Source organism: Delphinus delphis, chromosome 10 (assembly GCF_949987515.2).
Source record: "Delphinus delphis chromosome 10, mDelDel1.2, whole genome shotgun sequence".
NCBI classification, from domain to species: domain Eukaryota; kingdom Metazoa; phylum Chordata; class Mammalia; order Artiodactyla; family Delphinidae; genus Delphinus; species Delphinus delphis.
In genome coordinates this window covers 76,729,154-76,753,766 of record NC_082692.2, presented here as the reverse complement: position 1 = coordinate 76,753,766, position 24,613 = coordinate 76,729,154, and the positions used below count along the sequence as shown (strand labels likewise).

Here is a 24,613-nt window from a genome sequence, read left to right as displayed (position 1 = left end):
CACCTCCTGCTCTGTGCTTCACTGCCATCTTCCTTGCTAAGAATGCCTGTCCTTCTCTCCCCCCTCCGAATCCATATGTCTTTATCTAAAATGACTGCCTTCCCCTCCAGAAAACCAACCCATCTTTGGAGAGTACATCACAGTGTCTATCATCCTGCAGCTGGCCTATAAAATAGAATTATTTTTCCTGTACGATCTGTGAAATTTGGCTAACGCACGTTTTTTCTCACTCTTTGTAAAAACCTCAGCTTAACCAACTATGATGTTTTTCATGATAAGGGTTTAAAATGTTTTCCTGTGGGACATCTAAGACCCACACTGGCATTCTGTCACCGAGGCTCCGGAAACTCGACGGGGCCACTTTCTGCCATCCTGCAGGCAGCGTTCTTTCTGCAGCTTTCCGCCTCTGTCAGGAACTCCTGTTATGTGAAATCGGCAACACGAGAACTCTGCATCTTACATAAAGCGATTGTGGCCACTGGTCCCTTGGCGCATGAGCTCAGGTGGACAAAGCTTTGTTCTCTTGATTTAAGATGAGCAACTGCCCCAGATTTAGCTCAGCTGGAGCTAATTGTAACAGACCTGATCCTCCCCCAAAGGATCTTGTCAAGGGGTATTGGACCTCTGGCCTCATCTCTGCACTCAGCCTTTAAACCTGTGCTGCTCCTGACCCCTGCCTATTAATTCTGTTGACCCACAGGGCCTTGGAGCTCCCCTGATCTCGAAAGATTATATGCTAGCATCGTGCCTCTGGAAGCCTCCTGGATTATGACTGGGGAGGCCGGGGAAGAGTGAGGTTGTAGTCAGCTAAGGTAGCCAAGGGAACAGTCACTGAACAGTATCCGGGCATAAGGATTGACGTTATTTCCCGTGACTGCAAAATCTGCTAGAGGTATAAAGTCCCCAGCTTTTAACGGCCTCCAAAATTTATCTGACAAGGACCAAAAGCTTGCTTCCAGCATCACCTCTAAACAAAGACTCAAAATTACCAGTGAATCATTTCTCATTCTCCTCCAAGCAGCAAAGTTCTGAACATATGACAGCTATTCACCAAATTTGTTTTTTTCCATTTCCCTCCAAGATTTGAAATCAAGATGGGGCAAACAGAACTTCTGCAGAAACACCCAATCAAACTGCATAGGATCCTTTCTCCTTTGCTCTCCTCCAGAACTTCATTTCTGTATTAGCACTTATTTTGCTTTGCCCTCTTTCTACTTTAGCTGTGTATACTCTAGTCTTCTTCTCCCATCAGGCTGAACTCCCTGAGAGCAAGCTCTCTGTCCAATTCATCTGTGTGCCTTATACCATGTAGGTACTCAGTACCTGCGGAGAATAGTAGGTACTCAGAGAATGCTGGGTACTCAGTAACTGCAGAATGAGTTGCTTTAACTCCTCTTAATAGGCAAATATTCACTGTGCAGTGGTTTCCTCTATAATCTTAAGATTAGTTCTTTGACTAATTTTAGGCCTCTATTCAGAGGTTATGTAAGATTTTTATAAGTGAGCTTCTCAGCCCTCTGGGAAGGCTCTGGCCCATAAAGTTCATGTACTGGGCTCCCAGTACTCTTGCGGGGGGGAGGCTCCTTATTTTGACTGCTCCCCCCCCCCGCCACTTTTTTTGCCAAGGAACTCACTGGCCCATCAGCTGCATGACCAGTTTTAGACAATCACTGATAATCTTGGTTATCTCTCCTTTGACTTCAGCTCATTACAGGCCACTACTTCCATGAGAGTCTGGAGGGCATCCAGGTTAAACATGTGGGCTTGAGTCAGAAAGCCTTGGTCTTCAACCCTATTGCTGCCACTTCCTAACTGAATCACCCAGTGCCTTGGTTTTCTCACGGGTAACTTTCCTCATCTGCAAAATAGGGACAATAAAATAGCACGCACCTCATGGGGTATTTCTGAGGAACGAGCGAAATAATCCAGGCAACCGTGCCAAGTAGATGCTGGCCGTCGTTATTCCACATAAAAGAAATCTGAGGTTGAGGTTACCACTCTCTTAATATGAGGGGTTTGTTTTCCTGTTGTTAAATTACACAAAATCTCTCATCCTGACCTCCTTTTTACAGCCTATTACTATCTCTTGTTTATTAAAACAGCCTTGATCGCGTCTTACAGAGCCTGTTACCATATTCCTTTCTAGCAGAGCTACCCAAAAGGAGTACTACTACTCTTCTAAAATACTTCAGATTCCCCCTAAATTAGATGATGACAGTATGTTAGTGAGCTTTTCTATGTCTCACTTCCCCCTTTACATGACTGTCTTACTATCCTTTGAAGGAGAAAGGATGTACTTCCTAGTCTGAATAGCCCCGATTTGAAACCTTTCAAACCAGGACAGACTGTGAAATAACAAGAGTAGAACAAAGCCTCCCTCCTCCCCGCCCTCCCTGTTCCAATCCTGAAACTACCAGAATAATACTTAAGCTAGAGAGTTCGATACAGGCGACAAAAGCTTCTAGCCACAGTTTTCTTTTTAGGACAGAAATAGGGTGCAGATGCCCAGGATTTGTTAACAGGCGTGATTTTGATGCAGCGAAGCCCATTTTGAGTGAGATCAAGTTTACAGAGGTGTAGCTGATTATTTCGAATAATTAAATGGTGTCAAAACCAGCTGTGATGAATAGCACTGGGGTCTCAAATCATAAATAATTGAGAAACCGGAGTTGCCTTTGATCATCCTGATCAAATTCTCGTCTCTAGAGGACGGATGTTTGTCCCGAATACCATCAACATTGTTAAATGCCTCAATATTCTTGCTCAGTCATCCAGCCAACAGTCAATTGAACTAAATCACTTGAACACCACACACATGTGCTGTCCTCATGTGCTTTCTACTTGGACAGGCACCTTTTTTGGGGCAGCATTTAAGAGCCGCGTTAAACACTTGACGTGTTTTTGTTTGTTCCATGAAACACATGACTGCAGAATAAATCAGAGGGGTCCTTCTCTCTACCACCGTTGCTTTGCTTCTGCTCAAGAAATAAAACAAAAACAAAAAAGCTAGGAGAAGGACTTAATTTAAAACAAGTTGTCAGTATAACTGCCTTTAGGATGGCCTTTGGGGACTCCAAATTTGCACAGAGACAGGGGCTTCTGGTCCTCTTTTTCTCTCTCCTTCTCCATGCGAAATAACTGCACCTCCCAGCTGTAGGGCTCCTGGGCGATCTCAAAGGGCTTACCTTCCATTATTCCATGTGATCCCCAGAACCAATTCCGTGAAAAGAGGTGGGCAGGTTAGTGCCATCACCATCATTTCCATTTGAAAGCAGAAACGAGACAGAAAGGAATCGACTTACCCACAAAGCTAGAAGACAGCTGAGCTGCCATGAAAACTTGGCCTCCTCGGCACAACTCTTGCTGCCAGAGATGTGCCTTAGTGAAACGCCTCAGTGAAGAAAAGGGCAGTCTGTTTAATAGCTCCTCATTGACACCCTGTCACTGCGGAGCTGGCACGGAACCCAGAGCTGGCAGGGTAGTGCGTGCTGCTCTCTACCTTGTTTCCTCCATCCCGGTTCTTAAAATCAGAAGGCTGCGTTCACCCACGTCTCCTCTCCAAGGATTAATAATCACGAAAACAACCATCGACCTTTGCATGGGCTTAACAGTTAACCCAGCACTTTCCAGGATGTTAATCATTCGTTTTTTTCCCAAAATCGTTGGGGTTGGAGGTGACATCGGTGCCATTTTTAAAAATGAGGGAACTGGGGATCAGAAATGCAATGACTGGCTCAAGGATAATAAAGGGCACTCCTGGTGCAGCCAGCTTCAGATCCCTCAGACCTCAAATCTGCTGTCTCTGCTATACCTTGTACATCCCAGAAGTGACACACGGAATGAGAAGCCCTGTCCTTTGCAGGATGACTGCTGTCCCAGTTAGAATGCAGATGAAGAGAGAATCTGAGGTTGCCTCTTTCCTGCCACTAAGTCTGTTCTTTCGCAGAAGTGCACAAGCAACTCCCTTTCACCTCGTTTTTACTGGGAAAAGAGGGCCTGTTAAAACTCTAAGTGTAAGGAAAAGAAAAAAGAGAATCAAGTCCCCACTTTCCTCAGTGACTGCTTCTGTTATGGTTGAAACACATTCACTTCAAGCTTACAAAAATCCCTGTAAAATGAGAGTTAGCTTTCAGGAAAGGAATTTCCGGTTTTGAAACATACCTCAAAATCCTCAGAGAACCCATGCTGGTTATTAGAATAGAGCTCACCAATGTGTTTAACAAACTGTTTGACAGGAATGGCTTCCATGTCATCTGTGGGAATAAAACAATATTCAGAGTCACAAAGAATACTTCCATAAACAAATAACACTGATAAGGGATTACTGAAGACAGATATTTGATTTTTGCAAAGAGCGATGTAATTGTATCACCTGAAATAGATGTCTTCAAGAAAAGTCTCTGGAGTTACTTGACATTAGGGTCTCATTATGATTCTGAATGCCTAAATGCTAGGCTACATAGGGTTTTAAAAATGGTCTTAAACTATTACCTTTATTCTTTCTATTCCAGGCAACTTACGTAGTTAACTCACCACATCATACTCTTAACTAAAATTCTGAGCTTACCAAGGGTACTTATTTGTTAAGAAATGTTATCACACCCTACGTTTTTCAAAACCTTGCTATTCAGTGGGGTCCAACTTGAAGTTGGAACAACTAAGTCCTATGTCTGATCTCTGAAGTCTAAGCAATCTTTTTACACAATTACAGACAGGTGCCACTGTACCAGCGGGCTTCGGGTACAATGCCGTCTATGTTTAAGTGTTCACAATTTTCATTCAAGACAGCTGTGTCTACACAATGCCAAATAACCAGTTTGATGGAATTAACTGGATTTTTTTTTTGGTGTTGACAGACTAGGTGTAGATTCAGGAAGACTCCACATTGCAATTTATTTGTAGTGTTGTCACTTCAAAAGGGCATTTTCAGTTCCTGAGCCCCAAGTGTGTTTTAAGCCGATTTACCCAGATCCACTCTGCTACTTGACTACTGCCGGAAAACAGCCACACCCCGCTAACTGGAGCTCCCCAACCTCCTCCTTCCCTCCTTCCCTCGCCCCTCCCCCGCAAATATTTCCTTTTAAAAATACTCTGCTGAATTTGAGATAAACAACAGACATGACATTTACTTTATTCAGAGTGAAAGATCTTTGGCAAACGCACAAACATCTAAACTGCCACAGATGCTTTTCTTAGCAAAGGGTATGAAGATCTGTATGTGTAAATGAGGTCCTACTTTGGCAAGAGTGTTATAGATCCAGGCCTGACAATCTGATTTCTCTTCATCTGGTGACAGTTAACATTGACTATGTCATTCCTTCTCTACTTTCTTTCGAGAGAGCAAAGCTCTAGGGTGGCTTTTTGCATCTATTGACATTTTCAAACTTGCATCATTCTAAAGCGGAAAAAAGCCTCTCTCATATACTTTGTTTAAGGTGACTTATAAACGTTCATAATCCAAACTGCTTAGCAGAGGAATGTTACTTATCAAATAGGGGGTGCTCTGTACGTACAGAGTCTTTCTGTGTGAACAATTAAAGACCTAATCATTTTAATAGGCCACCTTATGAAAAAAATTGCCAAGTTATTTACAAATATTTCAGGATTGAAGATGTTCATGAATATGCAATCATTTTGCACGCCCAAGAAATCTATAGCTCCCATAATGATGTAACCAGCATTAACAAAGTAAACCGAGCCAAAATGTTTCCCCAGAATATTTAGCAGAATGCACAGTTCAAGAAAAATTTCCCAAATTATCTGATCACTTCCCTTAAAATGTTTAGAAGTAAGCAAAGTCTACAATAATGATCAAGCGGCAAAGAAAAGACCTTAAGTTGAGAGAAGGACTAATGTGGACAAAATTGGAGCATCTCTAAAAGATTAACCCAAGAATAAACTCATCTTTAGACAGGAGGCAGCATACATAAGATGGGTCACAACCTAGCCCCACAAACACTCCAGCCTACAGACCGCAGGCAACACTTTTCTCCTGTTTATTTTGAAATGGAAGACACAATGCTGTTTCCAAGAGTAGAGTGACGTGGGGTTAATAGTATAATAGGCTGAGGGCGATATTTATTCCATAGTGATAGTTTAGAACTGGAGATTCCCAATAAACTTATGGTGCCATGATTAAGCACGAGGACTCTAGTTCAAAATAAGAAAAAACACATCAGCTTTAGAGGTGTTTTACTCTGCAAGGTACATACCACGGTGTTTTAAAGGGCATAGCCCAGCTCAAGTCACTAAAAAAAAGCTTTCAGGTTAACAATTTATTATTTTTTCCTGCAAAGTGCTCAACTGTGCTATCCAAGCTAACGCCACACATGCCCAGAGATCAGCTGCTCTGCTCCCTCCACGGCTAGATGCAGCAAAAGCCAGCAGAGCTCAGTATGATAATCGTACATGGAAATCACCGACTCACTAGCCTCCAATTTGATTCTTTATCCAAAGACGTCTAATCATACTCCTCTGGGTTTCCAGGCACCACCAGTAACATCATAAAACTACCAGACAGGCAGGCAGGCAGACACACACACACACACACACACACACACACACACACACACACGCACGCGCGCACACACACACACACACACACGCTTTAGTGACCACCATCAGCAGCCCAGATAACACATTATTTGTCTTTCAATCAAGATAAATGAAACTGAGGGGTCGGTAAATCTTTTTTTCCTCAATATTAAGATGAATATAAGGCTACAGCTAATTAGAAGCCCTAATAGTTTTCCTCTTATATCGTTTTTCTATTAAATTTCTCTCAACATGAGCCAGATAATTATAAAATTAACTAGCAGAAGGCCAAGCAATCAGGACAGCATCATAGACCTGATCTGTTCAATTTTTATCCAGAGAGATCCTGTGTTATAAGAAGATATCCATCTGTAAAATGTTATTTCCACCTATACATCTGAGTTTCAATAACAAACGTAGCAACTATTAGTAGCACTAACTACGGACCAGCACCTTCTGTGCCCTTTACATGTATTAACATGTCCTCATTCCTCCCCAAAGCCCTAAGAGATAGGTACTATTTTCATACTCATCTTATAGTTGGGAACACAAGCTCAGAAAGATTAACTGAAGCTTGGAGTATGGCAGTGGAAGCTGGCCACAGAGACAAGGCAAAGAGTGCTCCGACTGGGAGAGAACAGCTGTTGTCTGGGTCACAGTGAACGGGAAACCACTGGAAGAGGCATTTACTGAGCACCTAGGACTTAGCCAGATATTAGGGAGATGATGTCTGCCCAAGGGCAACATTTGTTATAATGAACATAAGAAAGGAAGAGCAAGAACCGTGTGTAATGACCCAGCGAGGACGAGTGCCAACAAAGGGATGGATTTGATGCCTCAGGTGAACATAAATGTTGCTGACACAGGGGTGATGGGGGAGAAACATAAAGAAAAGCAAAAGATGAGCTGGAATCAAAGTAGAGGCGTTTTCACTGACTACAGGTTAGAGGTTGGATTATTATGCTATCGTGAAATGGTCTAACGACAGAGCCGATACAAATGTGAAGAGAGACCTTACTGATTGCCAGGGACTGTGCTCAATGCTTTTCATACACTTACCTTCACAAGAACTAGGTAAAGAGGATGTCATCGTCTTCATGTTACATGTAAGGAGACTGAGGCAACTTGTCTGAAGTGACACAATTACTAAGTGGCAGAGCTGAGATTTGAATCCTGGTGTGTTAAGCCCAAAGCCTGTGCTCCCGTGCACTGGGACACACTGCCTTCATTCTCAGAGCACAGTTTCAAGGAAAGGCAAGGAATTAGAGCATCTCGGTTAATCTGGTAAAATGTTACTGTGGAATTTTGTGCCAATATTTTTACATATAGAGCTTTCAGACACCAAAGGTTTAAATTAGGCAAAAATGGGATAAGTACTATTCCCACGAAATCACGCCATTATAAAATATTTGATATAGTCAGTTGAGGATCCAGAAAACTGGGCTGTTGTTATTAAATAATATCATTTATACTTTGTTCCAAGATTTTAGCCTTTTGTGGTTGGAATTAAATTTGGCGTTTAAGAGGTCTTTTATTTTGGTCAATCCACAACAGAACATCCTCATGTACTACTTCTGATGAAGCCTGAAATTAGTCTCTGGTTTGTTCTCATCAAAAGCAGAGCATTAGAAGAGGGTGAACGTCTACTGAGAAGAAAGTAAGAAGGTGAGAGATTCCAAGGAGGAAAAAAAGAGCTGGTCAATGTTGACCTCAAATGCAAAACTGCAGGACATAAAGAAAAATGTATGTGAACATGAAGAAAAGTTGCTTCTACAGCCTGAATGTCCATCGACAGAAGAATGGATGAAGAAGATATGTTCTATCTATCTATCTATCTACTTATCCACACACAATGGAGTACTACTCAGCCATAAAAAGAATGAAATTTTGCCATTTGCAGCAACATGGATGGACCTAGAGATTACCATAGTAAGTCAGAAAGAGAAAGACAAATACCATACGATATCACTTATATGTGGAATCTAAAATATGATACAAATGAACTTATTTCCAAAACAGAAACAGACTCACAGACATAGAAAACAAAGGTATGGTTACCAAAAGGGGAAAGGGGTGGGGGAGAGATAAATTAGGACTTTGGGATTAGCAGATACAAGCTACTATATATAAAACAGATAAACAACAAGGTCCTACTGTATAGCACGGGGAACTATATTCAATATCCTGTAATAAACCATAATGGAAAAGAATGAGAAAAAGAATGAATATATATATATATATGAAAGAATATACATATATATATATATATATCTGAATCACTTTGCTGTACACCAGAAACTAACACAACACTGCAAATCACCTATGCTTCAAGTAAAAAAAAAAAAAAGAAATGTTGCTTCCCAAATCTGTGGTTATGTCTCTGTTGTATTTACATCCTCAGAGCCATTAGAGGGAAATCACCCATGCCAAAGTTGCTTTCTCTTAATCTTAAGGAACAAGAGATTAAATAAACAAAAAGGGGAAAACTTAGCAATTTTTGGTTTGAAATTTGAAAGAAAAAATCAGCACCCAAGCATCCCTGAACATCCACCACAGGGCGGCGCTGCAGAGGGCCCAGCCCAGTACACGGCTTGGTGGTAGGGTCTTTAGCCTGCAACGCGGTCAAATTGTGTAGTCGTTACTGTTATCTGCCACCATTGATGGAATGCTTCCTGTGTATCAGCCATCCAGAGGCAGTGGAGTAAGTGCCAAAAGGCAGAGCCAGTCTGCCCGGTGGTGTGACTTCACCTCTCTGTGATTCCCTTTCCTCGTCTCTAAACGGAAATCATAAGCACCTAACTCACAGAGCGTTATGCACAGTAAACTAGATAACATAAGGACTTACAAGAGTGCTTGGCATTTAGTAAATGCACAAAGCTATGATTGACTGTTAGGTGCTAATCGCTTTACATGCATGATCCTATGATCTAGGGGCTGTCATGACCCCTATTTTATGGATGTAGAAAACGTGGCTAAGACAACCGAAGAACTTGGCCGAGGTCTACTGTCACCATGAAGTGGCGGGGCCGGGCTGACTCCAAAGCGGGCTTCTTCCACCTTACATGACCTCTCTAGATCTTAAATGGAACATACAGGGTTAGAGAGGGTAGAGAACCACAGAATATATTTTAAAGATGCTCTCCAACCACAACAAAAAAGGGCTGAAACGAATCGCTTTGGCTTTAAGGGTAAACTTCGGTTACCTGGAAAATTCACACTGATATTCTGGTCACCTTGGTGATGCCAGGTGAATAAAGTGTCATAGGATTTACCTTCCTGCCAAGATGCTTAGCTGTGGGGTTGATTGGCTTAAGGACTGTTTAAGAAAATACCGCTGCTTGCTTGTCACTCTGGCGGGCTGTGAGTACATATAAAATTACCATTAAGATTCTGGAGGGCCTTCAGTCACTTAGGCCAATCTCCATAAAGTTCATTTAATCCTTAGCAGTTCCTTCAACCCTATTCCAAATCCCAACCAAATCGATCTGAGGGAAGGGAGAACCTATAAAGCACAGCACTTGGGTCCAGTCAGTCGTGCTCAGACCTCTCTCCAACCCCACGACCCGCAACTGGGCTGTTACCAGGGACTGCTAACCACCCCTGTAGTGGGCAGACCTCAATATTCGGAACTCGGTCCCCTTCTTATCTGCCCCCTCAGCCTCTCAGAGGCCAAGTTCAGGCCTCTCTCTGTGCTTGGACATACCTGTGTCACCTTAGGAAGATAAAGCAAACAGGAAGTAAAAGAAGATTATCAAGATTTTTAGTTCCTGACTTAGGACACAACCAATACATTTTTGTCTAAATCAGACTCTTAGGATGCAAGGAGTGTTGTGGAGATGGGAACATTTTATTTCCTGCCATAAAAAGAAATCTCTTTTCATTTATGACACAATGAAGTCAATAAAGAAAGGGCTTCATTATAGTCAAAAGACCAATGAATCTCCTTTGGAGATAATCTCTGTATAAATAAAATATGCCAACAAGGTTGGTTTAATCCCAAGGGTTTTAAACTGCATGTTTAAAACCCCTTTATGTGCTGGCACCCTGCTGAAGCCAGTGACCTTCAAATTATTAAGATGTATTTTAACTGCGGGAAAGGCATGAATCATTTCTGGATTTCTAAGCTACTGGTTAGCAGCAACATTTTGTTTTGTAATGCTCTTATTAGAAAGTTAGATTTTCTAATATCCAGAAAAAAAGCATTTATAAGGACGTTTGTGTTTGACAACATGCACATTTGGAAAAGCCCTTTCAACAGGCTCTATGAATGGGCTAATTTCACGACCTGAGTTCTGGCTTTAAAAAGCTATATGTAACAAAAATCTAAAAGAATAAGTGGCATAATACGGTGAATATGATTTGTAGATGACATACTGTATGTAAGGCTTCATTCATAACTACAGCAAAAATCTTATTCAAGCTTATTGTTTCAAAAGAATATCCCAAAGTGGGAAACACTAGATCTTGTAAAATACTTGTAGATGCTAAGAATAATATGGATCTTAAAGGACAAAAATTTGTGACTACTTCAATATCTTAGAAGACAGAATGCTAGAAGGGGGCTGATAACTAGGTTATTACGTTCAATTACTCTTTATCCTCCCACAGTAACCATGGGAGACCAGTAAGCATGGAACATTTGATTTTGAAAACCCATTAGTGAAAAATATTTTCACTAGTATATTAGTGAAAGCCTGAAGTCTCTCCTTTCATTCTCCTGAAGAAGTCACCATTTAACTTAACTGGAAGAAAATCCCCCGCTTTTCTCATGCATCATACATGGAGCAGGTACCACAATTTAAACACTTTCTAATAAAAGAATTGATGTCACCTCTCTAGTGATTGGAACTTAACCTCAAAAGCACCTCTTTCCTGTTGGATAATAATACTTTTGCGTGTGGAGTTCCTTCTCATGTGGCGGGATGACTAACCTTAGCCACCACACTGGCTTTACAATTTCCACATTTTACAGAGATGTAGGTGAGACCAGGAAAAAAAAAGTCTTAATTCTCACACCACTGTCTTTGCCAGTTAAACCAGAACACCCTGAAGATTCGAAATTCCTAAGTTTCAGTTAGAGTTAGTAAAACTGACAACTCAAAATTCCTCAGAAATTCCTATAGACTGCCGTCTCCAAGAGATGAGTATCGAAAGGTTAGCAAAGGTTAGCAAAGCTTTCCTTAACGTTCCGTTTATTTTATAATACTTTTTAAAAGTCAGTGTATCTCATTGACTTCCCTTATGCTTTGGGATTTCAAGACCAGGGCTGTTTATTTGTGAATTTAAACCTCAGCAGAATCATTCAAAAGTTGGTGATTTAGTGTCTAAATTTATTCAACATTCAACATGTTTGTGAGTTGCTCCTCAAGGCATTTAAATCACACAGACCTACTTTTGCATACGGAATGGAGATATTGGTGGTGGGATGGGGGAGGAGTCTTTTTCTTAGGAAAGAAGAGACTAAATGACTAGGAAACAAAGGTAAGAAGAGAGATTTTATTTTTGCTATGGAGGAAACTTCAACAGAACAATGATGAAACTCTCTTATGGAGCATGAAAGAGAATTTAATGGAAAAACAAGTGGTCAGTGCTAGTGAAAGAAGAAGAAAATGATAAAGAACAACAACTCAGAAACAATTTAAGACAACAGTCACATGTATTTGAAAATGTCTTGATTTAATGAAGCAAAATCCAAATGAGGAGCCTGAGGTCTTGAGATATCAGGACTGTCAGAGCAGCACGCCAAGAGGTGGCAGAGACATTTCTAAGCATCTGGACTTTGAAGTCACACAAAGATTCCAATGCTAGCTCCACCACTTGTCCACGTAACCTCAGGGAAATTAAATGACGTCTCTGAGCCTCAGTTTCTTCATCTGTGAAATGGGGATACTGATTGCACCTGTTTCCCTAAGGTTGTAGTGAAAAATGAAGCACGTAGTTTAAATCAATAAATGCTCAGTAAGTATTAGATGACGATGATGATGTTTTCTGAAAAAGGTTAAGTGTAAAATAAGTTCTAGGATCAGAGTATATTACACATTTTACAATGATGACCTAGGAACTCTATTTTGCAACAGTTCAGTACCTGAATTTTCAGTCTCATCCTGTTGCCCACATTTTAAATCTATATAATGGTTCAGTTTACTGGTCGTTGTCTGGAAATATCTTTTTTAAAAAATCAGTCGTAGCAAATGAGGGGTTCAAGTGATAAGCTGATACATCTAAGGCTCAGTAGTCTTTCTTACTAGGTTTTGAACAAAGATAAAATATAAGTGAGATCCAGTGGGCAGAATAAGTATTCCATGTAAGCTCTATAAATATCCTACTATTTTTAAGACACGAAAACAATTTGATAATTCTTAAGGTAAATCATTTTAAATGATCCCAAGGAGGTCTCCAAGAAAGAAAAATTGTGCTGAGACCTTTAATAGAGTGAAAAAAACGTGTGATTTCAAAAAAAATCGTGTTTTCCTTATATTGATTTTTCCTATGCAAGACATAGTTGCACTGTAATAACTGGAAGAAACCTTAAGAATAAATACAATCATGGATTGTTAAAGTAAAATTACAAACTACTTTACAAATTTAACTATTAAATAGGGCTATGTACTTTTGTTTAAGAAAAATAAGAGATTGTGATCAAGTTGAAAGATTTTTAAAGGAAGGTCATGTAGGGTAACTTCTTCCCAGTTAAGGGTGAAATAAGTTTTCTGTTGAGGCATGCCCCTGGTGAAGGCTGTTGCTGGCTATAAAAACCTGAGAGAACAGTGAAAGAGCAGTCTCACTTTTGGTTTCGGCAGGTAAGTCCTTTCACGCCACACTGCATTACAGCATTTAAAGTAATTCATTTTCACAAACGTGTTACAGCTCATCAAGGATGCACCTACTTAATGCCAAGGGAGACCCAACTGGATACAATGGATTTCTCAGTCAATGGTGAATCTGAAGACATTTTTCCTTCCACGTACTTCTACCACCAGTGAGTAAGAATCAGGAGAAACTCATGTTGAAAGAAATGTCTTTGGGCTGTGAGTATTTAATCACTTGGTGATTAAACAGCCTGCTGGGAAATGAAGCAGAGAACATTCAAAAGCATTTCTGGTCCAAGACAGCTACTCAGAGGTGTGGCAAGGCAGGCACGATTGATGGCATTTTCTGAGGATTCTGGAGAACTGAAGTCCTCAAGTCCAAGCCCAAGAGCATGGCGAGGTCGGCTGCACCCGGTAGATGTGGATCAGTGTTTGGGACAGTCTTAACCTGGGGACCGTGCAAATGCTTGCTCTCCATGGCTGCCAGGTTGAGCGATATCATGATTTGGGAAGGAAAGCTTCCACAGCTGACACTTCTGGCTTCCTTTAAGCTTTCCAAAGTGTTTTGACACATACCATCTTATTTGATCTTTTTTTAAAATTTAATTAATTTATTTATTTTTGGCTGCTCTGGGTCTTCATTGCTGCATGCAGGCTTCTCACTGCGGTGTTTCTCTTGTTGCGGAGCATGGGCTCTAGGCGCGCGGGCTTCAGCAGTTGTGGCACGCGGGCTCAGTAGCTATGGCTCGCAGGCTCTAGAGCACAGGCTCAGTAGTTGTGGTGCACGGGCTTAGTTGCTCCGCCGCCTGTGCGATCTTCTCAGACCAGGGCTCGAACCCGTGCCCCCTGCATTGGCAGACGGATTCTTAACCACTGCGCCACCAGGGAAGCCCCTTATTTGATCTTTAACACCGCGTTGTTTACAAGTAGGGCAGATATCCTGCTCACTTTGCAGATTCTGGAAACTAAGGCTCAGAGAGGTCAAGGCATTGACCAAAGGTTTCATGGCGGAGGCAGGGCAAAATCCGTGGAGTTCTGATTCCCCATCCAGGGGGAAAAGAAACTAAAAACTGAAAGACAGCCCAAGAAGTATCTCAGCATTTAACCTTTGAAAATGGATTTCAATTGCCCAGCTACCCAACAGCTGTGTTTGTCAGCTGAATCAATTCAGAGGAGAGAGTCTCCCAGGCATTTTCCAGAGGGCAACAGATACTCTAGGTGATGCAAGAGGAAAATGATTATGCACAGCTGCTGTGCAAATCTGGCAGATTCAACAAAACTCATTCCCTGAGGATGGCGGGCTGATTCCTGTCTGCCACCTCTCAAAGGCAAGAGTGCGATCTCCTCCACCAACAATAAAGGTCAAGGGTCAGTAGAGAAGAATGAACGTAACACAAAACCTATCCCATCTGTGTGGGAATCATTCCGTGGCCACAAAATGATCCAGTAGGGTACTTACCCAGACACTTTTCTGCTATCGCTCTCTTTTCTGTGTGGCAGGCTTTAGTGAGAGAAGCTGACCAGAAGGGAGAGAACATGGCCCATTCCAGCAATACATAGAGACATAATGGGCCAAGTAAGTCCCCAACCATAACTACACCGAGAGAAGATGAGGAAACAACAGCAGCATTCCTTCTGGGCACTCAGAGAAGGGCTGCACCTCTGAGCTTCACAGCTATGATCTTTTAAGAACGCTAAGGAAGATTTGCTGGTATTTATCATTCATTCATTCTTTCATTCATTCAGAGAGTCTGAGAATGCCTACTACATGCCAGTATTAGTCTAGCACTAAGGAGACATCCACCTGCCTTTAGGAAGCTCTCATTGTACTGGGGGGGAGACCATAAACAAACAAGTAAAATACATGGTATATTAGATGATGAAGAAAACCATTCTGGAGAATGAGGCAGACAAGTGGGCTGTGCGGGTATGTGGGAGGTGGCACTTAATAAAAGTAGTGCCTCTGCTTACAAAAGAATAATATCAAGAGGATGAATGTATAAGATATCTGAAGAGAAGTATTTACAGGTACAGAATGCAAGCCAGAGGAAGAGAGTTCAATCCTGGCAAAATGGAAGGGGACGCAAAATAAAAATAGTGGGAGACATCTCCAAATCCCTCGTGCCACCTATCACAGCAAACCCGCTGCTGAACTTCTAACGTCTACGGCACTTGTTAGGAATTACTAGTGTCCTCCACCAATCCCTATATCCCTAACAGTAACTGCGTGTTTCCTGTTTGTACCAAGGACAAATGAAACAGACACCAGATCAAGAACATCTCCCTAGATCTCCACACAAACAGCCCAAGAACCCAAACTTCCGACACTAAGGTAATCAGTGTTTTCAGAGTAAGGAATCTTAGTAGAAATCTTAAAAAAAAAAGCCAAAAAAAACACCCAGTATTTCAAATTGTGATTCTTTTTAAAAAAAGCAAGCACAAATTACCTATCAGGACGAAATTTAGTCCAAGTCGACTGCAAATACATTAAGTACGTTTTCCCCTTTTTTCTACTGTTTCTTCCCTTCCCTCTTGTGAATCCACACTATATGAACCCATAGTTATTTGTTCCCCTGAAAGATGATTTCATTACATGGCAGATATGTAAAGGAGTATAGATTTCATTAAATTACCCTTAGTTAAGGCTCTCGTAGACTGGGCAAGCTTGGAAAGGTTATAAAAATAATATTTTGTCATGGCTGTCACATAACACTGAGAACAAAAGAGAAAAACAATTAGCCCGCTGGAAATAGGAGTCGTGTCTTACTTACCCGGAATAGGAATGACAGGAATACTTTCATTGGGGACCACCCGAGGTGAACTGCTATCTTCCACGTAGAAATGAGCTGTCTGAAAACATTTTCTGTACAGGAAACAGAAAAACATGCAAACAGTGAGAGAAGAGAAACACACTTTGTCTGAGTTCACCATCTCTCAATTCTTTCAGATTCTCCCAGCTTTAAATATCACCCAGCACTGAGTGCAGACCCATGGGAAAGTAACAAGATACAAGAAGGACAATATCCAGCCCATTGGAAGAACCCCAAATAGCTGAAGAATACCTATTTTTTTATTACACCACACCCATCCTCAGAGTTAGAAGGGAAAAAACTTAGTAGTGAACCACTCAGAAACATGAGAAGTTGGCACGGACTGTGTAAACCTGCTGTACAAACTGCGAGTCTTAGCCCACAATATTCCCAAATTCAACCTGTTCCAGAGGAAGACTTTGCTATTCTAAAGCCCTAGCGCCAAGTTCAAAGCACACCTCAGACCCTCCCAAACGCAGTCATCAGCCCAAGCACACAACAGCAGCACATTGTCAGCGCTCAGCGAAGGCCCTCGGAGCCCCAGACAGCTCTCGAAGGGGGTCAGAGGGCTTCCAGGGGGCAGGCACTCAAACTCCCAGGCCCTGGCCAGACAGCATGGGAAACAAGGAGCCGAAGGCTTCAAGCGTCAGCTGCTTGTTGGGGCTTCTGTTTTGTTTTTACCTGGACTTGAGACAAAGCAGGGAGCAAACACTGGTCATCACAGGACAGGCAGTGAAAAGAAAAGCCATCGGCAGCTCACTCAGCTTCTGTTCAGTGCTGCCGGCCGGCAGGCCCTCGGCTTTCCTGCAGCCACGTCACTGCTCATTGCGGCCCTAATGAGCTGCCCAAAGCACAGGCTGAATATTTAATGAGGCTGCTCAGCGTGAATGGCTATTGTGACCAGAGAAGGGTCCCTGTTCATCTGGCAGAGGGGCTTCACAATAGCTGGCCCCACTGCTGGGTCTTTGAGCCAAGCAGGCGGCATCCTTCTGGTGCTTGGTGTCCCTGGGACCCATTCCACTCCTCCGGCATCTCTCACCAAGCCCCATTTACACCCACTGTAGCTTTGCTTTTTCGGGGGGCGTATTCCCACCACTGGAATTAAGTCAACTTTTCTTCGGAACTATCATCCATCATCTAATCAGAAGTCCCGGGGGTGATTCTGTTGGGTGTACCATGTTGCTATGAAGCCAAAGAAGAGGGGGTTCGGGGGTGGATCTGAAAAATCACGGGACTCTAGAGAGCACAGGAGATCTTGGTGGAAGCGAGGAGGCCTCCAAGTCCTAAGGATTATTCACCCGCAGCTCTACATGGAGCGATCAGAACCACGCACAATCAGAAACGATCGCGTGTCACACTGGGAAGTGTGTTCCTTTAAGCAGTGCCTATTTTCGGATGGGAAGCAGCTCTACCCACTGTACACCCGGGCATGGCTCTAGAAGAGGTCTGGATAGCTGCTCCCTATACCTTTAGGGGGTCCTGAACATAAATCACTCCCACTCCGGCCACATCTCACGGGACTGCTCTTGCAGTGCTCTGAACAATGATTTTTTTCTATGAATTGCCTGGCATTTGTAGTATAAATAATAGAACACGTTTTCATCACTCACTGTCTAGCTGCCTATACCTAAATTTGGAAGGAACAGTCAGTCTGACTTACGCTACATGGACATGCAACGTACAAAGTATTTTAGGGCTGTGGTAGTAACGGAATCTTCTACTGAATGTGAAATGATGCAAATCCATGTGGAAAAGACCCATGATTTTGTTGTTTGAGGTAATAGCTTCTTTCTGTTTCTAAGCTCATCAGCAAGTTTTCTCTTCTTGGATTCTTCCCCCTACGCCCCAGCAAATTTGCACAGATTTCCAGAATATAACACTAGAGTTAAAACACACAGGATACGGACTTCACAAACTAGCTAGAACCCTAACCAGCCAGCGTCACAGCTAAGGAAAATCTACTTTTGTTAAGATACTGCCCACTGAAGTACTTAGTGCTATATGACGCTGAAACAAATGGCACACAATTTACCAGCTCAGACTTTAACTAAGTGAAGAAGGAAAAAAGCTCAAAAAAGGACACCCCACAACAACAACAAAGAAGTAACTATTCTAAGACCACAATTACTCTACCTGTTAAATTTCTAAGACATAAAGCATTAGTAAAAAGAATCAGTACCGGCCAAGGGACTGTTAACGTCAAGTGACTTGGAAAGGATAAACGCCATCGTGGGTTCTTTTTCTGGCAGAAGACAGGCAGACAGTTCACCCAGACTCTCAGTTCCATGTGAGGCGAGAGGCTCCACATTCTCTTTGAAAAAAGCAGTGTGTACCGAAGCACATCACACGCTAGTGCCCCATGTGTGGCTGTTAATAACGGATTTTCCCCGGTGCAAAAGAACTCTCTGATTGCCAGAGAGGAGCACAGCACTGGGATGAAGGTCAGAAACCCGGAGACACAGCTCCCTACATCTGCACCTTGATGCAGGTCATGTGGGCTTTCCTCCCACCCGTGGACTCGGGTGGGCACCCAACTACAGAACTTGGGGGCAAATGAATAAAGGTTTCAGTGGACCCACTGAACATTTATTCAGCACCCGCTACACAGCAAGGAGCATGCATACGACGCATTCTTATGGCTGGAAGTCTTAAAAACACCTCAAGCCTGGCTAAACACTGGAGTAATTTAGAAAGGATCGTGTGCGCACGTAATTCACAATCTCTGCAGAAAAATTAGGAAATAAATACAAATGAACAAAAAGAAAAAACAATCAGGTGAAGTTACCCTCATCCTTCTCTTAGTAATCTTCACTATTAATATTGTGGGGTACATCCTTCCACACTTTTCCTCACTTATTGACTGTTCCTTGATCATTGACAGTGAGGGGCTGGGAGCAGAACATAAACAAGACAGACGAGGTCCCTGCCCTCATGGCAGTTTATAGTCTCTTGGGGAAATCAAAAACAAACAAGTGAACAAATAATTTCAAATAGACAAGAGCTATGAAGAAAATAAAACAGGATGAGGTGGTGATAACTGATGCGGGGAGGTGAGGGAGGACCTCACCAGGAGGTGTCATAGGAGCTGAGAGATGATTGGGGAGGACCAGTCGTAGGAGGGTATAGGGGAAGACCATTCTAGGCAGATCCAGGAGCCGGTTAAAAGAGCCTTGGGGGCCTTCCCTGGTGGCACAGTGGTTGGGAGTCCGCCTGCTGATGCAGGGGACACGGGTTCGTGCACCGGTCCGGGAAGATCCCACATGCTGCGGAGCGGCTGGGCCCTTGAGCCATGGCCGCTGAGCCTGCATGTCCAGAGCCTGTGCTCCGCAACGGGAGAGGCCACAACAGTGAGAGGCCCGTGTACCGCCACAAAAACAAAACAAAACAAAAGAGCCTTGGAACAGAGTAAGCTCATTCACTGCAGGAACTGAAAGGAAGCCAGACTTAAGAGCAGGGCAAGAAGTGGACCCAGAGAGGTGGGCAAGAGCCAGGTCATGCCAGGTCGAAGGCCACAAGCTTCACTGGCATCTGTGATGGAAAGCCAATGGAGGGCTTTAATCCGCGGACTGGAACGGTCTGACTCATCTCCTTTGAAGCGCTCACTTTGGCTGCTAGGTGGTGAACAGAGTACAGAGCAGCAAGAACGGAGCAAGGAGACGCATCAGGGGCTACTGATGTAACCTCACCCAAATACAGACAGGCAGATCAAAATGAGGTCATTTTATATGTATCTCCTTGATAACAAGTATGAACTGACATCTCACATTAATGTCTCTTCCACTTCTTGGATGCACTACATTGTTAGATATTTCACTTATTATTTCTTGAATAACTATTGACTGGGGGTCTACTTTGGGCGAGGGACTGACTACGGTGCTCAGCTGTGGTCACCTTTTCACTACCAGTGACCACACGGAGATGAACACTCTGGAGGTACACATTCTACACTGTGAGTTTAAAATCTAAGAAAAGGGGCTGGTTCAGAGTCATTATCACATGACATTTTATTTAACTTGCTCACCTCAGAGAAATCTCAGGAGAGGGTTTTTTTTGTTTTGTTTTGTTTTGTTTTACCTCCAGCAGTATCCAGGAATAAAAACGCAAAGGCAGTGATTTTGGAGAAGAGGAAAAGAAAATGGAAGTTTTAATGTCTCTAAATGTCTCAACTGTGAAGTGTTCGAAGAGGCCGTCTTGTCTCTAATTCTGAGCTCAGGAAAATGGAGATAAAATTTCTGAAAATGTCCGACTATGTCACCGAGCATGCAATTTCAAAGTTCTGTCTAGGTCCAATTCACTTTCAAATAACTGACTCTAAAACCCCTCATTGAATGAAAAAGATTCTAGGATCATCAAGAGTCATTTTCTAAAATTATTTCTTCACAGTGAGCATTTGTTTATGCCAGTACCTTAAAAAGGGAAAACTATAAAGTAGATCATGTTTGGAATAAAAAAATACATTTTCAAGTTTCACTACAAATTAAAGTCTGATGGGTTCCCACCATAAATTCTGTTTTCACTGCTTGCCGCCTTCTTTCTTTCTTTCCTTTTTCTCTGCCCACCCCTACTCCTATATATGTGCTTTAAGGACCTGAGAACAGATCTATTTTTTTTTTATTTGACCCTGACTGGCTTAGTAATGATCCAAATTAGTTATCTTTTACTTTGCCTCATCTACCTTTGAGCATGTGTTTTCCTGACACTCTGAGTTTCCCAATTTAGGAATTTAAGTCCACCTTAGTTTTGGAGGGTCCTGACGTCAGTCAGCTACCCCCACCAACCCATGCACGCATACACGCGCACCCCACTGAACTTTCAGTCGCGCACTGGTTATCACCCAGAGGCGTGTATCTCTTTGGTTTGGGAAGCTTTTAAAATAGAGAAAAACGGTTCCCGAGAGTCTCCAGCACTCTAGGAAAGTCCTAACAAAATAAAACAATCTTGAATGGCAGGCACCTTAAAAATGCCCAGAGAAGACTCTAGATTTTAAAGGGTCCCCTATGAGATAGGAAACAGTATTAACAATTCAAGGATGGGGACGTCACTGGTGGTCCAGCGGTTAAGGCTCTGCGCTCCCAATGCCGGGGGATGGGTTTGATCCCTGGTCAGGGAACTAAGATCCCTCATGCCGCACGGCGCAGCCCAAAAAAAAAAAAAAAAAAAAAGTCAAAAAAAATAGAATTCAAGGACGTTAACATACTCATCTCAAACACAGAAAGAAAAACTGTATTGCATATACTTGAATAAAAACGTGAAAGGTCTTCTGCTTTGTTTCTGTTATAAGTTTCTCAGAAATAGGATGGAATTCTCCAAGGTGGAGCCAAGTGTTCTGCTACTGTATAGAACAGGAGTCTCAGCACAGAAGAAACTCAGATTTCTCAAATGAAAGTTTTTCCTCCTAAAGCTACCTTTTAAGCCACCTTTGTGGCTTTATGGCTCTATTGTCTGCCAGCAAAATAAATTTTAGTTTCTATGAAGGAACTGAAGTTGTCGATACGAACTTTACTATCAAGCGGTTCATGATGTTCTGATTTCCTGAATTCCAGGCGTCCTGCCACTTGAACAAATTTGAAAACCACCGAGTTAGATGGCTTTCTAAACTCCCCCTCCCTGGCCCATGAAGCAAGTACCACTATAGAGTTCCATCACACGTTCACTGAACGCTCCCAGATGGATGCAAGAAAAAGACATCCCAGTTTGCAGGAGATACTTTTCCTCCATTCAACTTGAGGGGAATCTGGGCCAGAATGAAAATGAAATGGGAGATGTGAGTCTCTGGGTCCCACTTCTCCTATGCCTCTCACAGACTAAGCATCTCTCACCTTGAATGAGAGTCTACCTTTTTTTTTTTTAAATGCTTTTAATTATTTTTATTTATTTGTTTTTGCTGTACGTGGGCCTCTCACTAATGTGGCCTCTCCCGCTGCGGAGCACAGGCTCCGGACGCGCAGGCTCAGCGGCCATGGCTCACGGGCCCAGCCGCTCCGCGGCATGTGGGATCTTCCCGGACCTGGGCATGAACCCGTGTCCCCTGCATCGGCAGGCGGACTCTCAACCACTGCGCCACCAGGGAAGCCCAAGAGTCTACCGTTTAACGGTATGCATGTTTCACATGACACAGCCCCAGAACACAAGCCAAATGCTTCTGGTTTTTGACCAAAGATGGTCAACGATGTGTATCTCACAGGAAGTTCTAAGTAGCAAAATGGAAACAAGCTTTCTATATTACTCTCCCTTCCTTCATCCCTTTTTAGAAAACCAACATGGGCTCATAGTTTAAGATTTCTAAGAAAGGCTTGACTAGAAGTGAAAAGGATAACGTACTAGATCCTCTCCGGTAGTTGATCAGAAGTGGATCCTGGCTAGCAGCTCCCTGGTCTCAAGACCACACCCCACTGCCTGTGGTCCAGACCCATCCGGTGTCTGAAGGCCTCGTGGCAGGAATGGGCACATATGCATCAGCCTGGCTTCTAAAAACCCACAGACACTTAAAGCTTAGTCATGAACAATGGGTCTTGGACTGAAATTTCTAAAAATAACTTTGCATTCTTTCAAATAAGACATATATTTTGAAGAGAGACTTTTTCAAAAATCAAAAATTCTACTCTTGGGCTTCCCTGGTGGCGCAGTGGTTGAGAGTCTGCCTGCTGATGCAGGGGACATGGGTTCGTGCCCCGGTCCGGGAAGATCCCACATGCCATGGAGCGGCTGGGCCTGTGAGCCATGGCTGCTGAGCCTGCACGTCCGGAGCCTGCGCTCCGCAACGGGAGAGGCCACAACAGTGAGAGGCCCGCGTACCGAAGAAAAAAAAAATTCTATTCTTGAGAAAGCACAGCTCATGTCAAAGTACATCTTCTAGTCAGGATGCAGTAGATACCAACCGAGATCAGTAAGCCATCAATGCCAATTCCCAGAGCTCCCCACCGAAACACACATGCTGCCAGCACAGGACAGGCTGGTGTGTTTAATTGGCTCTCTTGACGAATGAAATACACACACACACACACACACACACACACACACACACACACACACACACACACACACACACACACACACACACACACACCCCGCTACTCTGGCTGTCCTTTATAACTTAATAGACTCAAGTTACAGAGGCTTCCTAGTCAAACAAAATGCAGCAAACTACAAAGATAAGCAGGAACCCTCTAGACTCTCCCTTCCTTGCCTCTCATTTCTTTCCAGGAATCTGACACATCTTAAGGCAGAACACCCAGTGAGAGCAAACTTCCGCAGAAAGGCGTTCCTTTCTGCTGCTCCTGTTTTCCCAGGCACCTGCTTAGATAACCTTTGATGTGTCCTAACAATTTTCTTACTTAGACCTCTTTCTGCCCCTCGAACAGGAAGCTGGGAATAATTTAGGTGACTGATACTTTTCAAAAGCTAAGTGCCGACCTCCAGTCCAGGAAGATTGAATACTGGAAATGTGTGGAGTTCCACTCCGTACGGCTCCTCCGAAGGCAGAAATCCAGACCCGCTTACAGGAGAGGGGGTTTCGGAGGTCTCTAGAAATCTGGGTCAAAATGGGCATCCCTTTGGCAAGCTTGAGATGTCACCCTGTTGTCATCCAGGGTCCTCGGCTTATAGTAACACTGCCCTTAGCATCAGCATGACTGATGGGGCTGGGGCGAGAGCGGGATCACAACACGATTTCTAGACTCCTGTGAAAAACCCGGGATTACAAAATAACCAAATACTGATATATAGGGATTAGGAACCAAGTCACTGTCTTCAAACGGAGCTCAATGCTTTTATAATCACATCGGAGTGACGAGGAGTTTGTCAGTGGCGTGCAGCTCAAAATGCTAATTGCAGGCTAGAACGGGCCATTGGCTGAGCTGCTGTTGAATATTAATTAAGTAATCGTAACTGATTTGTATACTGCCCTCATCTAAATTTACGGCGGCACGCCCGCTAATAATCCCGTTCATTCTCACGCTGTTGAGTACAGAAATCATGTTAGTATTTACTTTTGTAAATGGAGCTGTTGTAGTAAACCGTGTACGAATAAGAGCCATTTATAAATATGAAGTGGTAACACGTTCGCATGCCTTCCAGGAATATGACTGAGGGCTGTGTTAAAAAGACATGGATTGATGTATCAGGGCAAAATGTTTCAAGAAATGGAAGTGACAAAGACAACAATAGAAAGAAAAGTCTGTGGGCGTCGATGGGCTTTTCCTCAAAGAGGAGGGTCTGCTAGAAATAATGCGGGGGTCCTGCTTAGAAAAGAGCCCAGTGTAAGTTCTGAGCTGAGGTGTTTCACATGCAACCACTCACTTGCGGTTCAGTTTCCTTTACTGCACGTTAAATGACTCTGTTTGTCAAACTCAGTTTATACTTGGAGTATCTTTTCAGGAGGGGATCTTCTAGAAAAAAAGAATTGAGGGCTGTGTTTCTCATTTGCATATTCTGCAAACCATCAAAGAGACACGGGATCTG

General features: G+C 43.0%; 1 protein-coding gene across 3 annotated transcripts in view; it reads right to left on the bottom strand.

Annotated features, from left to right (window-relative positions):
• The window catches only part of PTPRG (protein tyrosine phosphatase receptor type G), a 725,910-nt gene that overhangs the window by 42,818 nt on the left and 658,479 nt on the right, over window positions 1-24,613 (bottom strand). For all 3 annotated transcript variants that reach the window (XM_060022819.1, XM_060022820.1, XM_060022821.1), the window contains 2 exons: window positions 16,115-16,206; window positions 4,162-4,253 (listed from right to left, as the gene is read on the bottom strand). In XM_060022819.1, coding sequence (XP_059878802.1) covers window positions 4,162-4,253; window positions 16,115-16,206 — 184 coding nt within the window. The remainder of the gene's footprint in view (window positions 1-4,161; window positions 4,254-16,114; window positions 16,207-24,613) is intronic.